Raw genomic sequence first — 16,640 nt, 5'->3', positions numbered from 1 at the left:
AGTGGAACAGACAATGAAATGAAAATTTACGTCCATACTTTAAGTTATAATAAAAGTTACTAAAATATACTTTTCTACTTTAAAAGGCATGACAGTTTTTTAAATCTTTACCAAAGAATTTTATTCTATGAATAATTGTGCTTTAATTTGAATTAGTGATTTGGGCACTTTTACCATCTCTGAAGAAATCCAGCAAAATAGTCTGCAAAAGCCAAAGACATATTTTGCATATATTTTCTAGATTGCAGACCCAAACAAAGTGATGAACTTTAGCCTCGGTCAATGCTGAGTGTCAAACAGACCAGTTCAAAGAAATGAGAAAGTTAGCTCCTGAGGAAGTACGACTGAAAGTGAAATTGATTGGACTAAAAGCAGGAACATGGGGAAACACCAATCTGAGCGTATAAAAGAGGTGGAAACTCGCTCATTCATTCACATCATCAACAAGCATCAAGAAGAAAATCACCGACAGGATCTTCAGAGCATCGAGTGAGTTGAAGAGCAAGAGGAAAATGAAGTCTGCTGCAGTTTTTGTTGCATTTGCCTGTCTACTTATTCTTCATGTAGAAGGTAAGATTCTTAATCCTCATCTGCACCTCCTTTAACAATCTACAGAATTAAATATATTTGTAATAACTCAAAATCTACAATTGTCTTCTGTTTGCAGGACAGCCCAGTGTCAGTGTAAGGAGGTGTTTGTGTCAGGGTCCTGCGGCTAACGCAGTTCGTCTACAACGTGTTGAAAAGATTGAAGTGTTTCCTGTTAGTGCATCTTGTGAAAATGTGGAAATCATGTAAGTTCAGTCATTACTAATATCCTGAACAATGTAGAATACAAGATCATTTAGTTCTATTGAGTTATCTAACTTGTCATTTATCTCTGTAGTGTCACTCTGAAGAATGGAGCAGGAAAAAAATGCTTGAATCCCAAATCTGAATTTACTAAAAAATACATCAATGCAGCTTTAGAAAAAAAGTGAGTATATATTATTTTATTAACTATTGTTATATGTTAACATTGTTTTATTCTCTATATAAGAGACAAAACTAAGTTTTAAAATGTTTTCTGTTTTGCAGGAAAGCAGCATAAAGCCTGCAGCGTGTCATTACTGAACAGACGTGGAAGAAGAGTGCAGAGAGACAGATTACTAAAAATATTTAAACTGTTGTAAAAATGTATATATGATATGTATACTGTTTAACTTATAAGAATTACTTCTTGAATCTTGCAGTTGAAAAGCTATTGTTTTTGTACATTAATATACTAAATAATAAAATCAGCACATAGCAGTGCTTAAAAACTTCAGAAAGCAGTGCAGTGTGTTTCCCATTTAGCATAAATTAACATTTTTTATAAAGTTTGCTTAATCTCAGATTTCTGATCAGTATTTAGGTAGGTAGGGACTGAGATGAAAACTGACTCTTCATTCATTTTAGAATACAAATGAGATAATGAGAGGAGTGGAGGAGGAGAAATCCACCTCCACACCTACAGCATCGATATTCTGCAAACTACAGACACACTGAATTCAGCAGTAAGAAAAACACACCTGTGAAACTTCATAAAGGATATTAAAAGTCTGTTATTTTGTTCTCTGTAGTAATTGATGGCATTCTCATAACAATTCTAACAAGTAAACTAATAAACAAAGTAAACCAAAGTTACACAGTTAATGTTAGTGGGTGGTGCAACGTGTATTGTTACCATCTGGTCTCTGGTTCAGGTCTGAGCTCAGGTTTGTGTCCTCCTACCTCCCAAAAACATGCCAGTAAGTTCCTTGACTTGAGTTCCTAAGTGGTCTCTGGTGTTTTATAAATACTCTAATTATCAATATATCAATAATACAGTCTTGTGCTTATATCATGGAGCTGTAAATGTAAAATGTCATAAACTACAGTCCTGAGGTACTCTTTTCTCTGGAAAAAAAAAAGGAACATGTGGTGTCAGATTTAAGGAAAAATATTACACATAATTTGCATAAAAATATTACTCTACAAATTTCTCAACAAAATGTACCTTCATTGTTTATAATAAACCTAATCCAAAGTTCAATTTAGAGATTAAATTATATAAACATGATGAATTCACATAGTGTTAATGTAAAACAATAGCAATGGGAAATCTCAGAAGGATGATGGTACTGATAGAAACTTTAACCACATTTTTATTTTATTCAGAGCTTAGAAAATACACGATAAAATCATGTTAGTTCAATCACATGGAAGTGATGCACACATACGAATTAAGCAATACAAAAATTTTCAGTGCTGTTTAATCAGGCTGTATTATGTGCAAGGTAAACATCTGTGCAGAAATCTTTACCTATTCAAATTACTAGCATATCAGTAGCCAGCACTGAAGCACCATCTATCCTTCTCCTTGTCCTTTTTCTCCCTGTACTTTTGCAATAAACAACGCAGTATGATTTAAACATTCTTTGCGGAGAACAACCAAAACACGAGGGTGAAATTTCATCTGGGTGCACAACTGCCAGAGTATTTCCAGGAAAGCAATCTTTTCAGATCAAGACATATGAAGAGGAACAAAGCGTTGCTTTAAAACAGTCTTCCTTGTATCATATTCGATGGAATGTCCTGGTGTGAGGATAAGTTACTCCAGCATTAAGAAGCTGACTGTAGAAACAAAGGGATGATGAATTTTGCCGCAGCTCTTATTGCAATTCTTAATTCATTTAAACTGATCTTTAAACTAATTCATTATGATTATTCACTTGATTATAGCTCCTTTAATGATATAGGGACATGTAGCATATTATGTTATTGTCAGTACAGTCCAAGGCCAATGGAAGGAGGTGTTCCGGGCTTCAGCGGTAAACATCATCGGCCTATAATCATGTAAAAGTGCAGGCTCAAAATATTCATAGGCAGAACTATGTATACTTCCATTCCATTCAAATATCTTATAAGCTATTCTGTAATTTGAATGGGTTCATTTTGTTTAGAATTTTACAAATTTTTAATAATTTTTTTTTTAATGTTTCAGTGACATTATTGAGCACTTCTTAAAAACAGCGGAATAACAGTTTTCTGCGTACTAGCAAATACATACGTTGCATGTAATTTGTTAAAATGCAAGCGATAGAAAATTAAAAAATAACAGTGAAAGATGCTAGCAGTGTCAGATTTCCAGACGTGTGTTCTTGTTATTCTGCTAAAGATCCTGTAGAACATTATCAGAGGTCAGTAAAAATATTGCACTACAATTTCTACAGGAAATATAGTATTTAAAAAAAAAATGCTGCCTCATACTTCTCTTCTAATTTATTACTTCTACATTTTTTTCTACTTCGATGTTATGTAAGGGCAAGTTGTGCAAGCAGAAACACCATGTCTGAGGAGAAGGGCTAGACGGGTTTCAGTTAACAGGAAGTCAGCTGGGACTCCACTAACCAGTCTATGCAACCGTGGTGAGGAGAAAAGCAGAGGACACTTTAGGTTGGACTTCTGACCGTCAAGATTTGAAACAAGCCTGCACAGACTCACCTGAACTGGACAGGTGAAGAATCTCCAAATGTACAGTTTTCTTAGACAGTGAGAATATTTCTGTTATGTAGAATCTACTGCATTGCACAATAATGTAGCAAAATCATTTTTGGGTCAATGTTTTTACTGGGTTTTTCCCACGGGGAACTAACGGAGCAAGTGAAAATAAAATATCACCGGACAAATAAAAAAGTGAAAGTCCCTTGAAGAAAAAACCCTCCTCCTCACTCTGCTTATTTAACTCTCAAAACTTGACTTAGTCTCTCACATTATCAGTCCGGCTTCAAAATGAAAGCTGCAACTCTACCACTGCTGTTCTTCATCATCTTTGCACTGACTGCAATGGTTTGCGAAGGTAAGGTGGTCTTTATCAACATCCTTACAAGTACGCTTGATCTACACCATGTGTGATAAAATGCTGAAAAAATACTCCTGCAGGACTGATACAAGGAAAAGCACAGCGTTGTTTTTGCCAAAAGAATACACAGGAAAGGGTAAAACCTGCCCTTGTGAAGACGTTAGAGATATTCCCTCCAAGCGCCTCCTGTGCAAAGACTGAGATCATGTGAGTATGCATCAGTCACTGTTAAAGTATTTGCCACAGATCAGTCTAATACCAACTACATTTTATATAGTTATTCATTTATAATGTTTATTATGCAATATAAAGGAAACTGGGTTGATGAATTACAGTCCATTATCTCATCTGTGTGCTTCAGATTAACCCTGAAGAAAGGAAGGCAGGTCTGCCTGAATCCAGACGGAAGCCAAGGACAGAAATTCTTAACGTGAGCAAACGCACTCACTTATAAATCATTATAATCATTAGAAATTCAACCAGCCAGACATTTATCTCTACCCATGAGTCTGACGCTTTTATCCAAGGATACTAATAATCAAATTGCTCAAGGACTAACAGTAGTAGCTTGAAGATTCCTAAAGCTTTAACCGAGACATAACTATGCAAAATACAGAGTGCTCACTAAACACACAATCATGCTCATTATTTCCTTTTATGATTCCAGTGGAAAGAAGCAAAAGAACAAGTCCAAGGAACAACAAGGCAAGAAGCAGATGAAGAACAAGCCACAAAACTAAAAGAAATCTACAGCTGATTACAGCAGCTTAATAGTCTCTGATTTAAGTGATTTCTACAGACATGATTGCTCAGCCTTTTCCCTTGATTTACTTTCCAGAGCAAAATCAATTACCATGATATATACAGGTTCATAGAAATGAAGTCAAAGTCATCACGGTATGTGTGTATATGTCTTTTTGTATATGTCATATTTACTCTGATTTATACTGATGAGCTGTCAAACACCCTCAGGAAATAATCCTGCATGCTTTTGTGTGTGTATCAAAAATCTAACCTGTCCTATTTCTAGTTAAATAATTACAAGAAATAAATGTTTTTCTTACTAATTATTACTTCTAATCAAATGACCTGACAGTAGCTGATAAAAATAATAATAATAATACATACACAATGATAGTACACAATTAACATTTAACAATATTAAACTGATTGACTACTTGATGAAGTGAAAGCTGAAGCAAAAAAAAAAATGAAATAAAACCTTAATACAAATGGAATACATTCACTTGTGTCCTGTTTATTTCTTTCTTTGTTTGTGTGACACCAATATGTATGTATATATATATATATATATATATATATATATATATATATATATATATATATATATATATATATATATTAAAAAAGCTCATTAAAATGCACCAAGAAGAGTTTAGTTCTAGAAATGTCAGGTTAACAATGATGATGTTAACAATGTTGAAGTTTCGAGTGCTGCAAATCCCAAACAGGTCAGAGTCATAAATCAGGGAAATAATGGAAAGATATAAAAGAAAATAGTACGTTGTTGTTTCTTTTCTTTTTTTTCTTTTCTAACTTTTTTTTTTTTTGTTTTCTGGAGGAGGGGGGGGCATATAATGAGGAACATACTTTGTAAACAAGCTGGCGATAACTCCCACACCCTGACACTCAACCATCATCCAAACAGTGTGATGCAATTTAAACCCTAGACAACACTGACTATAAACAGAACTATTTCAGAGAAATGAAACATTTTTGCACATGTAACAAAACAATGACACTGACAGACTCTAACACAAACATGAATCCGGTAAATATATAAGCAGTAGCCTTGTGAGAGAGAATTTATTCATTATACTGAGAGAATGCCACACTGTATATGTGTTACATTATTATTCATAGTCCTGTGGTTGTAAATTGTAGCCGAAATATAGTGGAAAAATTTTATTCAGAAGACTTGGATAGATCGATGGTGTAATAATCAGAATCCAGTCAATATATAGCTATGATGAAAACAGACATGAAACTGAGGGGTGCACTGCAACACCATTGTCTTTTTTTTTATCAAAAATCCCAGAAAGGTCATCTTGCCATGTGCACAACAGCTGATCTGAGTGGGATTTATGGGGCAGGGGTTGGGAAATGTAGGAGGTGGGTGCTAGGAAATGTAGGAGGTGGATGATAGGCTTAACACAGATTTATAGAGCAGAATAGAGCAAGACTTCCTACCAAAGTATACCATTACTCAATCATGAACTCAGCATGTTAGATCGGGTTTAAATAAATCAATCAATAAATAAATAAATCAGAATAATGTATTCATATTTAGTGCCATCCTTAATAAAACTATAAATCAATCAAATAATCCTTACTCAAAACTAAATCAAATAATCAAAGCTTTCAAAGCAAAAGAAATAATAAAAATCTAGTGTGTCACTTACAGCAAAGGATAAATCTCATCACTTATAAGGAAAAGATCATATACTGTCATCAATTCTCCACCTGATGAAGATGTTTTCTTTATATATTTCAGTATCGCTGCAATATAATCTACCTGACAGTTAGAAATAGTTGATATTCCTTGAAAAGAGAACTCATAAAGTTCTCATTTCATTTGTTTCTTTCAGGAGAACCAAGATAAATTACCTACTTCCACTCTGGATAACACCCATTAAATCAAAGACTTCTCTTTTCTTTATAATTATACTATTATTAGACATAAAATTCCAAATGCAATTCAAAGTCCCGTGAAGCTGAATACAATATTAGTGATTATTTAGGAAAAAACATGAGTACATATTATTTTTCTGATTAAAAGTACAACCGTTTTATTATTATTATTGTAAATATGTAGAACATGATCACTGTAATTGTTTAAGCCACGTGTAGAAGTGTGCACTATAATGTGGCTGAGAAAACCAGCTTTTACTGATGATTTTAAAATCTGATGATTGTGCAATATGATGATCCGGAACTTTGTGTTTATATGAGCTTCTTGTTGGTTATTGGATGCCCCTCCCCAATGCCTGGTCAGTCCACGCTATCTGAGTCTGAACTCAGCAAGCACCCAGCGCAGCCAGGTAATTATCAATTCGATTCAATTTTATTTGTTATATACATAACAGAGATTGTCTGAAATCAATTTAGAAACAGAAATTATATTGTGTTCATAAAAAATACTTAATGACAAGAAATACAGTAAAACCATAATAAACAGCAGCAGTGCTTTTCCATGATGGATAAAAAAAAATTGATAAAGAATTAGCCTTGTTGCTACTGGACACAGCTTTTAAAGCAGATCCGTACAAAACTTTGAGCAGTTTCAATGACCAGCTTTACATAAGACATGATGATTAAACTTGGGAAAAGAAAGTTCACATGCTGCCTTAAAAACATGTATACTTAAAGAAAAGCTTTGTTTCAAAGTAGTCCCAAGTACTCAGAACAGTGGCTTCATTTCTTAAATGGGTTCATATTAAAAAAATGCTTAAACTTGAGTTCAATATCCAAACCTTGTCATGACAATTGGTGTTAAAGAAAATTAATAAGTTCACATAAGGTAACGAGGCGGTCATGTGTCACAGTGTTGACGTTCAAGCGGTGGAATAGCTTATCATGCATCTTAAAATGCTACAGATGCTAATGATAGAGCTTAAAATCTCATTACGAAGAAAGACAGCACATGTTTCAGACATTCCTTGTCAATGTTTTTATAGGGTTAGTGCTGGGGGGTTGGACAGACCAAATCTTGCCAGATCTTGAGTCTTTAATCATTTTAATCCCTTAAAGCAATTAAAATAGCATTAAACTGTTTTTTTTTTTGTATTTCTCATGCAGAGGTATTTGCATTAATAAGCTGCACCTTTTCCCACACAGTGCAAATGAAGTACAATAAAGCCTTAGTCACTGCTGAGTTAAAAGCGGAGCATTTCCAAGAATTAAGAAAGTATTTTTCTAAAGGAAGCTGAAAGTGAATGTGGTTTAATCGGAGGCAGGGTGATGGGGAAACACTGACCGGAGTGTAGACTATAAAAAGAGGAGCAAACATGCTTGTTCATTCAGCGTTTCATGCCCCAGGCTACTGGACGAAAATCACCAGCTGAATCTTTTGAGTCTGTGCAAGAGCAAGAGGAAAATGAAGTCTGCTGCAGTTTTTCTTGCAGTTGCCTGCTTATTCTTTGCATATGTACAAGGTAGGAGTCATAATTTTACAACATATATCGCATTATATATTAAAACACTGTGTTAAATAGATGTACCCTACTGTCACTTAGCAAATGGCATTTCTCTGCAGGACAACCAAGGATCAATGCAAAGAGGTGTATGTGTCAGGGTTCTGCGGTTAACGCCATGCGTATACAACGCATTGACAAGATTGAATTTTATCCTGCAAGTGCATCTTGTCAGAAGGTGGAAATTATGTAAGTTTAATAAGCACTAATAACCAAAATAACATACTCAACAGAATTTGCACCTCTTGCTTATTAATTTAACTTGCTTTTGTATTTCTTTAGTGCCACTCTGAAGGACGGTACACAAAAATGCCTGAACCCCGAATCTGACTTTACTCGGAACTACATCATAAGAGCCATTAAAAAAAGGTGAGAACATTTCCTCCTTATAGCTGATATGTTACTGTATATTGTTAGATTATCTGAGTTACACTTTCATGAAAAACAATAATAATAGTCCACAAATATATAAAGACCTGCACAAAAAAAAGAATTATTTTGGTTTAGAAAATGAAAGGAAATGTAATTTATTTTAATAAAAAAATATTCTTCTTGTAGGAATGCAGAGTAAAGTGTGTGCTGTGACGCTACTGAGCTGATCCTCCAGTCAACAGTTTCGTTTCCTGAACTGACTAAGCTTTTCTTATTCCCCTAAGCTGATAAAGCTTTCTATATCTGCTGTTTACTTTATAACTGCTAACTTTATATTGCCACATATTTTTATATCCATTTTTCTTTTTACATAATTTATCATTTTCTACGTTTTTGTAAACTGGTCTATATGTTTCAAGTTTAAAGTATTAAAACGATTTTTTTAACATTTCTAATATGGACATACTGTGATTTCTTTCTCATTAGAAAAGCAATTGTACTATATAAAATTGAATTTCATTTATATAATTAATAACTTTTAATTTAAGTAATGTTTTAGAAACAGATATTTTGCAGTATAAAGTGGGATCAGAAATAAAGCCATTTTATTGTAAAATATGAAATGTATTTTTTGGTTATTTTTCTCTCTGCTAGATAAGCAGTGTTTGGTCATGCTAAGACAAACTATTTAATAGAAAAGACAAACTGTATACTATATACAATATGTATTTGTATGTGAGCAGTGATGCTACTGATAGATAGATAGATAGATAGATAGATAGATAGATAGATAGATAGATAGATAGATAGACAGACAGACAGACAGACAGACAGACAGACAGACAGACAGACAGACAGACAGACAGACAGACAGACAGATAGATAGATAGATAGATAGATAGATAGATAGATAGATAGATAGATAGATAGATAGATAGATAGATAGATACTTTATTCATCCCAAAGGGAAATTCACAGTTTCCAGCAGCATCCACAAACACAGGTAATAGATACTGATAGTACACTCTGAATATTTCCTTACTTTTTTTAAAATGGAGAAGCGTGTAAAAGTAATGTAAAATGAAAGTAGCAGATTACCTAGTTAATGGCATGTGTTTTATACAAGACCGTGACCAACTTCCCTCTTATTAGAGCAGATGGAATGTCCCGGTTTCTTGTATCTATTTAGAGTAAAGCATGCTCCTAAGTGTTGACCACACTGTAACAGGAAATACTCTAGAGCATGAAAAGAGTGTTTTTTAGGTTCATGAAAAGAGGGACATTATGAACACGTGCATGAACAGGTTAGGACACTGAGAATATAATGCAAGATTTTACTCATCATTGTAGAAGATTCATGGAAGTCATACTGTACCATAAACTCAGTAAAGACGATGAAATGACAAAGAACAGGGGTCAGAGTGATATTCTTTATGCTTAGGGTGCTTCTTCTGTAGCTGATGACCAGGAGAGCCTGAGCTCTTGCCTACATGGGGTGAGCGTTTTGTATCATCTCTTCTCCCTGTATATCAAATTCACAGAAACTAAAAAAAGCGGTATTTTACACGCTTTTGAGTGATGCGATCAAACCACAATGATGCCACAAACATCTGTGTCCTGAAGGCAAATCGAGTCAGTGGTGGTAGTTGCTTTCACCCAAGAGGGAAACTCCTAATCTGTATGTGAGCGAGACAGTTAGGACTTTCCAGTGTGTGTTGTGTCTGGCTTCACATGACTTATATAAGCATCTGTTATCCTCATCATCCCTAAGCGGGTAGCTGTTGTGTAATAAGAAACAGCTGGCTTGTAGGTGAGATGTGGGGGTCATTTTTATTTAGGGGGATTTTTATTGACATCACTAGGAAAGCTAGAAGGGACGTGAGTAATATACAGATAACGCTGCAGTATTAAGCTATGGCATTATGCATGCTTAATAATAATAATAATAATAATAATAATAATAATAATAATAATAATAATAATAATACATTTTATTTGTGGGCGCCTTTCAAACTCTTAAGGTTACCTTATAAAAAATAAATTTAAAACACAGAGCATAAAGTAAAACCTACAAATAGACAACAGAATAATAGAATAAAATATTTAAAAATAAAATAATACACAAGATTTAAAGGTTGTCAGAGAGTCTATACTTCTGATGTCAGTAGGGAGACTGTTCCAAAGGCGGGGTGCAGAGCAAGTGAATGCTCTATAAACCCCATGATGGACAGTCGAGCTGATGGTGTGGTGAGCTGGTTAGCAGAAGAGGATCTGAGTGTATGGGAGGGTGTGTATAATTGTAGAAGGTCAGACAGATATGGTGGAGCAAGATTATGAAGAGCCTTGAAAGTGAATAGGATTAGATGTAGAGTTTCTAGATTGGCTATATGGGAGTTACAAAGATCACACCTCTTCTAGAGTCAGGGAATCCAGTAAAAGCCTGAGATTAGTCAGCTATTTATTTAAGTTGCAGAAGTAATCCGATTTGGTTTCTGATCAAACTTGGGTTCGAGATATTACGGAGCCTTTGATGAGGAAAATCATGAGACATCAGACAGAGTGCAGCAAGGGCAGAAAATGTCATATTTTGCAGTCATCACTCACGAGCAAATGTGATCTTTAAGCAGTCAGCAATCATGATGCTGGAAAAAACCTCTGCTTGGTAGCAGGAAAAATGTTCCACACTTGCACAAGGAACAGGAGCTAAATGTCACCGGTTAAACCAGATCATCATTAAGCTCAGTGATAATTAATTAAATGCCAGAATCTATTTTTTTTAATGTGCTAAATAAGAATAATCTGAATTTGTACTCAAGAATTCTTAAGGACATCACCATTTCTGGGGTCAAACAATGTAGTTGTAAGAGTTCACTATAGTAGTAAACATGAGGAGATTATTGAAAGAGGAAGTGGGCTTACCAGAACTGTTTTCCATGTAAAAGGAACTGAAAAAAAACTATCCTTCATAACCCTCACATGATGAAGATGATGACAATGATGATGATCATCATTGTCCTCATCATCATTATTATATTTATTATTATTAGTAGTAGTAGTAGTATAACCTTCTGTATAGTTTTGTATATTTTTATTACAAATTGTTATTGTTACTATTCTAACAAAGTTGTTATTACTATTATTATTATTGCATATTTATATACTTTGCATACTTTTTTAAATCTCTCCCTACAATATCTCTAATAGTTTCAAGTCACCTTGCCTTGATATGATCTTTTTCTTCATCTGCTACCCCTTTGCCGCTGTAACTATACAAATTCCCCCACAGTGGGACAAAGAATTATGAATTATCTTATCTTATCTTATCTTATCTTATCTTATCTTATCTTATCTTATCTTATCTTACCTAATCTTATCTTATCTTTTCAGGATTTTTTCAAGATTTAAAGAACTTTATTAATCCCAGGGGGAAATTCCTTTGCCATGTTACAGTTGCTCTAATGAAAACAAAGAGAGAATAAGAAAGAAAGAAATATAAAAATATGAAAATAAAATATAAGAGAACAAGATAGAAATATATACACTGTTTTATAAACTGTAAAAAAGAATAAATAAATACAAATACTGTACAAATACTACACAAATACTAGTGTAGAGCTGTAATATTGCACACAAGGATTGTAATTAGGTGATAATGGTACAGTTGTTTGTACATTATTGGAAAAAATGGTGAAATTGCAATGTGCATGAAAAGGCCTATAATTACTAAAGCACTATTGCTGCATGAAATTGCACATGAAAAAGAAAATGTCCCAACACTTAAAGGGAGGAATTGTACACTTAAATTCTCACAGGGATGAAAGATTTCCTAAAGCGCTCAGCTGAATGTGCTCTTCTGATTAACCAGCACACTGTGTAGTGGATGAGAAGGGTTGTCCAGGACTGAATGGAGTTTTGACAGCATTCTTTTCTATTCTTTCTAACAACAATGTGAACTGGGTCCAGCTCCATGCCAACAGATCCAGCCCTCCTGATTAGTTTGTCCAGTTTATTTCTCTCTGCCTCCTTCAGGTTACATCCCCAACAGACCTTATCTTACCTTATCTTATATTATCTTCATCGGGTCATCTTATGACCCAATAACCATGAGATAGATACTACAGACATTACAGCTACCTGAAGTAGGAGGTATGTTACTAATGTAGATATAACTTAAAGGGTAAAGTGTCTTGCTCCAACACAAATAAAACCTGTAAAAGGGATATGTCTGTATCAGATTTTCATATCATATCAATGTACCTTGAAGTGTGAGTATGTAATACTCATAATTCCCTGTCATTAATAATCGAACAGAACTATTTTCACTTCATTCTTGTGTTAATCTTATTTCCGGATTTATTTTCTTGCAAATGCAACTGATATGCAGGATTTCTTCTAATATATAGGCTAAGATTACATAGAATCATTTTGTTTGTCTCACAGTGTATTGTGAAGTCACTTCAGGATATAACGATGCTCTGGGATTTTCCCACGATGAAGGAATGTCCCCCTTGCAGATATAGCATCTCCATTCAAATTGAAAAGTGAAACTCCATCAACAAACTCCTCCCAAATCCTCTTATTTAATTCCCATCCCAACATGTTGTGCTTCACATTACCAGGCTCAGTTTCACAATGAATACTTCAGCTCTCTCACTGGTGTTCTTCATCTTCTTTGGAGTGACTGCTGAGCTTTGTGGAGGTAAGATGGTCATTAACACCTGACATTAACTATTAGCAAACTGTAATAGTGCTAGCTTACTATTATAATTCATGAAAAAAGCCACTGTAAAATTGAAACAAGAAGTAAGTTTAAGTCAGGTTTTCTCAATGCAAAACAAATCTCTTTCCTCAGGACTGATAGGAGGACCAACAGATCGTTGTTTATGCCAAAAAACAAACTTACAAAAAAGAGTAAATCCTGCATTTGTGCAGACGATTAACATTTTCCCTCCCAGTGCCTCCTGTTTCTACACGGACGTAATGTGAGTATGCTTTACAATTACGTAATAAAGTCATCATACGATCACTCTCATATCTATTACATGTATCTGTCATTTCTAATGTATAATAATTAAGACAGAAGTTTGATTAAACGCTGTTCCTTATCAACACCATTCTCAAATATTCACCTTTCTGAGTTCATGCACTGTTTAACACTTCTTCTGATTTAATTTAGAATCACTCTGAAATCAGGACGAAAATTCTGTCTGGATCCCAATGGAAAACAAGGCATGGGGATTTTGAGGTGAGCAGCAGCCGTCTCTTGTAAATCACATGATTTCAAGGTCACCATATAAGCCAACTTTCAATTTGTAAACAGTTACCTTGCATTTATGCTTTCAGTGGACAGAGGCTTAAGGAAAAATCCAAGGCACAAAAAGGAAAAAACAAGAAGAAGAACAAGAAGAAAAATTAAAATGCAGAGCTAATCGCTGCTAATCGCAAGCAGTCTATAACTGCTTTATTACAATTAGCAAGAAGAACATGTAACAATTCAGTATATCGCTCATTCATTCATTCATTCATTCAATCATTAGCACTGTGTTTTTCTAGAAAGAGAAAATAAATTTGGTTTTAGCAAAGTGCAAATAAAATGTCTGTCTTCCAATCTACCTGTCAAGGGTAGTTTATTTGACACGAGATATGATTTACTATCATGAGTGGACAAATGACAAATATATTACTTAACCCATTAAGGTAAAAATAAAATAAAATTTGCTACAATGTGGGGCAGTTTGGTTCAAGTGTTGTTGATTAGAGGGTCAGGGTTCAAGCCACAGCACCACCAAGCTCTTAACCGCTTCCTGCACCAAGGGGTGCTATAGCTGCCACTTCGCTTTGACCCCAACTTCATCAGGAAAACGCAAAGAAAAGAATTCCACTGTGCTGTAATGTATGTATGATGATAATAAAGGATTCTTACCCACAGTTCTTCTAGCCTGTGGGTTTTTTTTTATCAATAATTCATTTTTATTAGTCAATAATTAGCTAGTCAGTTTAGACCAGCATCTTTATTTTCACTCAGTATGCTTGACTACAAGGTTACTGAAGAGTTTAAACACCAAGAGTTTTTCTGGTTGATCAGCCAGCTAAAAACAGCATAGCTAATATAACTAATAGACCCTGCTAGTGATTTGTCAACATGTAAATGGAGGCCTAAATATATGTAAGATTGTACTGTATGTAAATGTAGAAGCTTGAAATTTGTTCAGTTGTAGACCGTGCAACTTCCAGTGGATCATTTTGTGTTGCTTTAAATTCATATTTTACAGTATATGACAATTTTATAGAAATATTTAAGAATAATTGTGACTCTTTTTTTTTTATTTCTACAGATATTTCTGAAATATATTATACATCCGAAAGTTTGTAGACACCGGAAATTTAAAACCATTTGTGGTTTTGCCCCAACACTGCTGAAGCACACAGCTGTATGTGTATGCTGTAGCATTAAAAGGTCTCTTTACTGGAACTGAGAGGCTCAAATCCATTCCAGCTTAACAATTCCCCTGTGTACAAAACAATGTCCATGAATATATGGTTTGCCAAAATTAGAATAGAATTATTTCCCACACAGAGCCATGACCTCAACCCAAATAATAAAAAAAAGACTTTAAAATAAACTTAAATAATGAATACATACCAGGTTTTCTCACCCTACATCAATGCTTGATCTCAGTAATGCCTTCCCAGTGATAGGGGTGTCTAAAACCTTTATCTATATATATAGCTATGGGAAACTTCACAGATTGTTTTTTTTTTTTTTCCATTGTTGTCTTTTATTTTAAGGAAGAGCATCATGTGGTGACTTTCTTTATAACTAAGCCTCATCAGGTGATATCATGGTGGCTCATTATGCTGTTCAGTGTGTGGTTAGATAAAACTCCTTTTTATCCTTTGCCAATTTTTTGTTGTGTTATCAGAGCACATGCTGGTTATTCCTGTAAAAGAAGCGCCTTCATGTAAAGTAACTGAAAATACTTTTAAGTTTTAGGAATATGAACATGACAGGTAATTTTGCATGAGACAAAACAAAATCTTTGTAGTGCCGTGAGATAAATCTTTTAAGCCAAACAGACTGGACCATGCTGGTATTTGTAAACAGGATCAGCATTTATAATCAAGCTACAGATGGCCTTTAAGGCCCACTCAACCAAAACTCAGCTGCCACGATGAATGCTTTCTGCCAAAAGAAGGCCACCCAGGAAAGCACAATCAGTGATAAGAACATACTAGACAAACTCTGAAAGCATTATACTAGTCTAAATATAGTATGCTGTTATAGAAATTACAGTTTCATCACAACATACTTTTAGGATTTAACCACATTTTACTTACAGTCATGTTTTTCATGTGATTACATTATGTAAGTGATGTGATGACATGCAGGACTGTAAAGTAACAAATTTCAAAATCTCTTATTGAGTCAGACCTTGGTATATCTTATGAAAAAGATCATATTTATGTATACATTTTGTATGAAATTGCTAGTGTGGCACTGCTTTCATACAAGAGAGTGCTCCCCCACCTTCCATTTGAGGATGCCCCACAGATGCTCAATAAGGTTTAGGCCTGGAGACATGCTTGGCCAGTCCATCACCTTTACCCTCAGCTTCTTTAGCAAGGCAGTGGTCGTCTTGGAGGTGTGTTTGGGGTCGTTATCATGTTGGAATACTGCCCTGCAGCCCAGTCTCCGAAGGGAGGCTTCAGTATATTACAGTACATGTTCATGGCATTCATGGTTCCCTCAATGAACTGTAGCTCCCCAGCGCCGGCAGCACTCATGCAGGCCCAGACCATGACACTCCCACCACCATGCTTGACTGTAGACAAGACACACTTGTCTTTGTACTCCTCACCTGGTTGATGCCACACACGCTTGACACCATCTGAACCAAATTAAGATGTTTATCTTGGTCTTATCGGACCACAGGTCATGGTTCCAGTAATCCATGTCTTTAGTCCGCTTGTCTTCAGCAAACTGTATACGGGCTTTCATGTGGATCATCTTTAGTAGAGGCTTCCTTGCAGACCAATTTGATGCAGTGTGTTGAGTTATTTTGAGGGGACAGCAAATTTACACTGTTATACAGGCTGTACACTCACTACTTTACATTGTAGCAGAGTGTCATTTCTTCAGTGTTGTCACATGAAAAGATATAATAAAATATTTACAAAAATGTGAGGAGTGT

The 16,640-nt window shown here is 34.8% G+C and overlaps 3 protein-coding genes and 1 pseudogene across 4 annotated transcripts; all 4 read left to right on the top strand.

Moving 5' to 3' along the window:
• The first annotated feature begins 444 nt into the window (after positions 1-444).
• Positions 445-1,300, top strand: LOC131343518 (C-X-C motif chemokine 11-6-like). Its single transcript, XM_058375259.1, has 4 exons — positions 445-570; positions 668-794; positions 887-976; positions 1,078-1,300. Exons 1-4 carry the CDS (start codon positions 513-515, stop codon positions 1,088-1,090), a joined length of 288 nt encoding a protein of 95 aa, XP_058231242.1. The 5' UTR covers positions 445-512; the 3' UTR covers positions 1,091-1,300.
• Positions 1,301-3,381: 2,081 nt separating this feature from the next.
• LOC131343019 (C-X-C motif chemokine 9-like) lies at positions 3,382-5,104 on the top strand. 2 transcript variants are annotated; one of them, XM_058374367.1, is made up of 5 exons: positions 3,382-3,517; positions 3,765-3,859; positions 3,943-4,069; positions 4,224-4,292; positions 4,530-5,104. In XM_058374367.1, exons 2-5 carry the CDS (start codon positions 3,793-3,795, stop codon positions 4,600-4,602), a joined length of 336 nt encoding a protein of 111 aa, XP_058230350.1. In that variant the 5' UTR covers positions 3,382-3,517; positions 3,765-3,792; the 3' UTR covers positions 4,603-5,104. The 2 variants fall into 2 exon arrangements, with proteins under 2 accessions (XP_058230350.1, XP_058230349.1); XM_058374366.1 differs by having other exon boundaries at positions 3,384-3,859.
• A 2,771-nt stretch (positions 5,105-7,875) lies between these two features.
• LOC131343017 (C-X-C motif chemokine 11-6-like) lies at positions 7,876-8,930 on the top strand (annotated as a pseudogene).
• A 4,059-nt stretch (positions 8,931-12,989) lies between these two features.
• On the top strand, positions 12,990-14,124 carry LOC131343018 (C-X-C motif chemokine 2-like). Its single transcript, XM_058374365.1, has 4 exons — positions 12,990-13,147; positions 13,301-13,430; positions 13,625-13,693; positions 13,792-14,124. The coding sequence occupies exons 1-4, from the start codon at positions 13,081-13,083 to the stop codon at positions 13,862-13,864; spliced, it is 339 nt and encodes a 112-aa protein (XP_058230348.1). The 5' UTR covers positions 12,990-13,080; the 3' UTR covers positions 13,865-14,124.
• The last annotated feature ends 2,516 nt before the right edge of the window (positions 14,125-16,640 follow it).

The sequence above is a fragment of the Hemibagrus wyckioides genome, linkage group LG22 (assembly GCF_019097595.1).
Source record: "Hemibagrus wyckioides isolate EC202008001 linkage group LG22, SWU_Hwy_1.0, whole genome shotgun sequence".
NCBI classification, from domain to species: domain Eukaryota; kingdom Metazoa; phylum Chordata; class Actinopteri; order Siluriformes; family Bagridae; genus Hemibagrus; species Hemibagrus wyckioides.
Note: the sequence above shows the minus strand (reverse complement) of the source record. Positions and strands in the feature narration are given on the sequence as shown.

What these genes read in the sequence shown, in the direction of transcription:
- LOC131343518 (XM_058375259.1), top strand. Translation starts at nt 513, where the DNA reads ATGAAGTCTGCTGCAGTTTTTGTTGCATTTGCCTGTCTACTTATTCTT. An exon ending in ACTTATTCTTCATGTAGAAG is followed by an intron (nt 571 to 667) that starts GTAAGATTCTTA and finishes TTCTGTTTGCAG; the next exon opens with GACAGCCCAGTGTCAGTGTA. An exon ending in TGTGAAAATGTGGAAATCAT is followed by an intron (nt 795 to 886) that starts GTAAGTTCAGTC and finishes TTATCTCTGTAG; the next exon opens with TGTCACTCTGAAGAATGGAG.
- LOC131343019 (XM_058374367.1), top strand. Translation starts at nt 3,793, where the DNA reads ATGAAAGCTGCAACTCTACCACTGCTGTTCTTCATCATCTTTGCACTG. An exon ending in GACTGCAATGGTTTGCGAAG is followed by an intron (nt 3,860 to 3,942) that starts GTAAGGTGGTCT and finishes ATACTCCTGCAG; the next exon opens with GACTGATACAAGGAAAAGCA. An exon ending in TGTGCAAAGACTGAGATCAT is followed by an intron (nt 4,070 to 4,223) that starts GTGAGTATGCAT and finishes TGTGTGCTTCAG; the next exon opens with ATTAACCCTGAAGAAAGGAA.
- LOC131343018 (XM_058374365.1), top strand. Translation starts at nt 13,081, where the DNA reads ATGAATACTTCAGCTCTCTCACTGGTGTTCTTCATCTTCTTTGGAGTG. An exon ending in GACTGCTGAGCTTTGTGGAG is followed by an intron (nt 13,148 to 13,300) that starts GTAAGATGGTCA and finishes CTCTTTCCTCAG; the next exon opens with GACTGATAGGAGGACCAACA. An exon ending in TGTTTCTACACGGACGTAAT is followed by an intron (nt 13,431 to 13,624) that starts GTGAGTATGCTT and finishes GATTTAATTTAG; the next exon opens with AATCACTCTGAAATCAGGAC.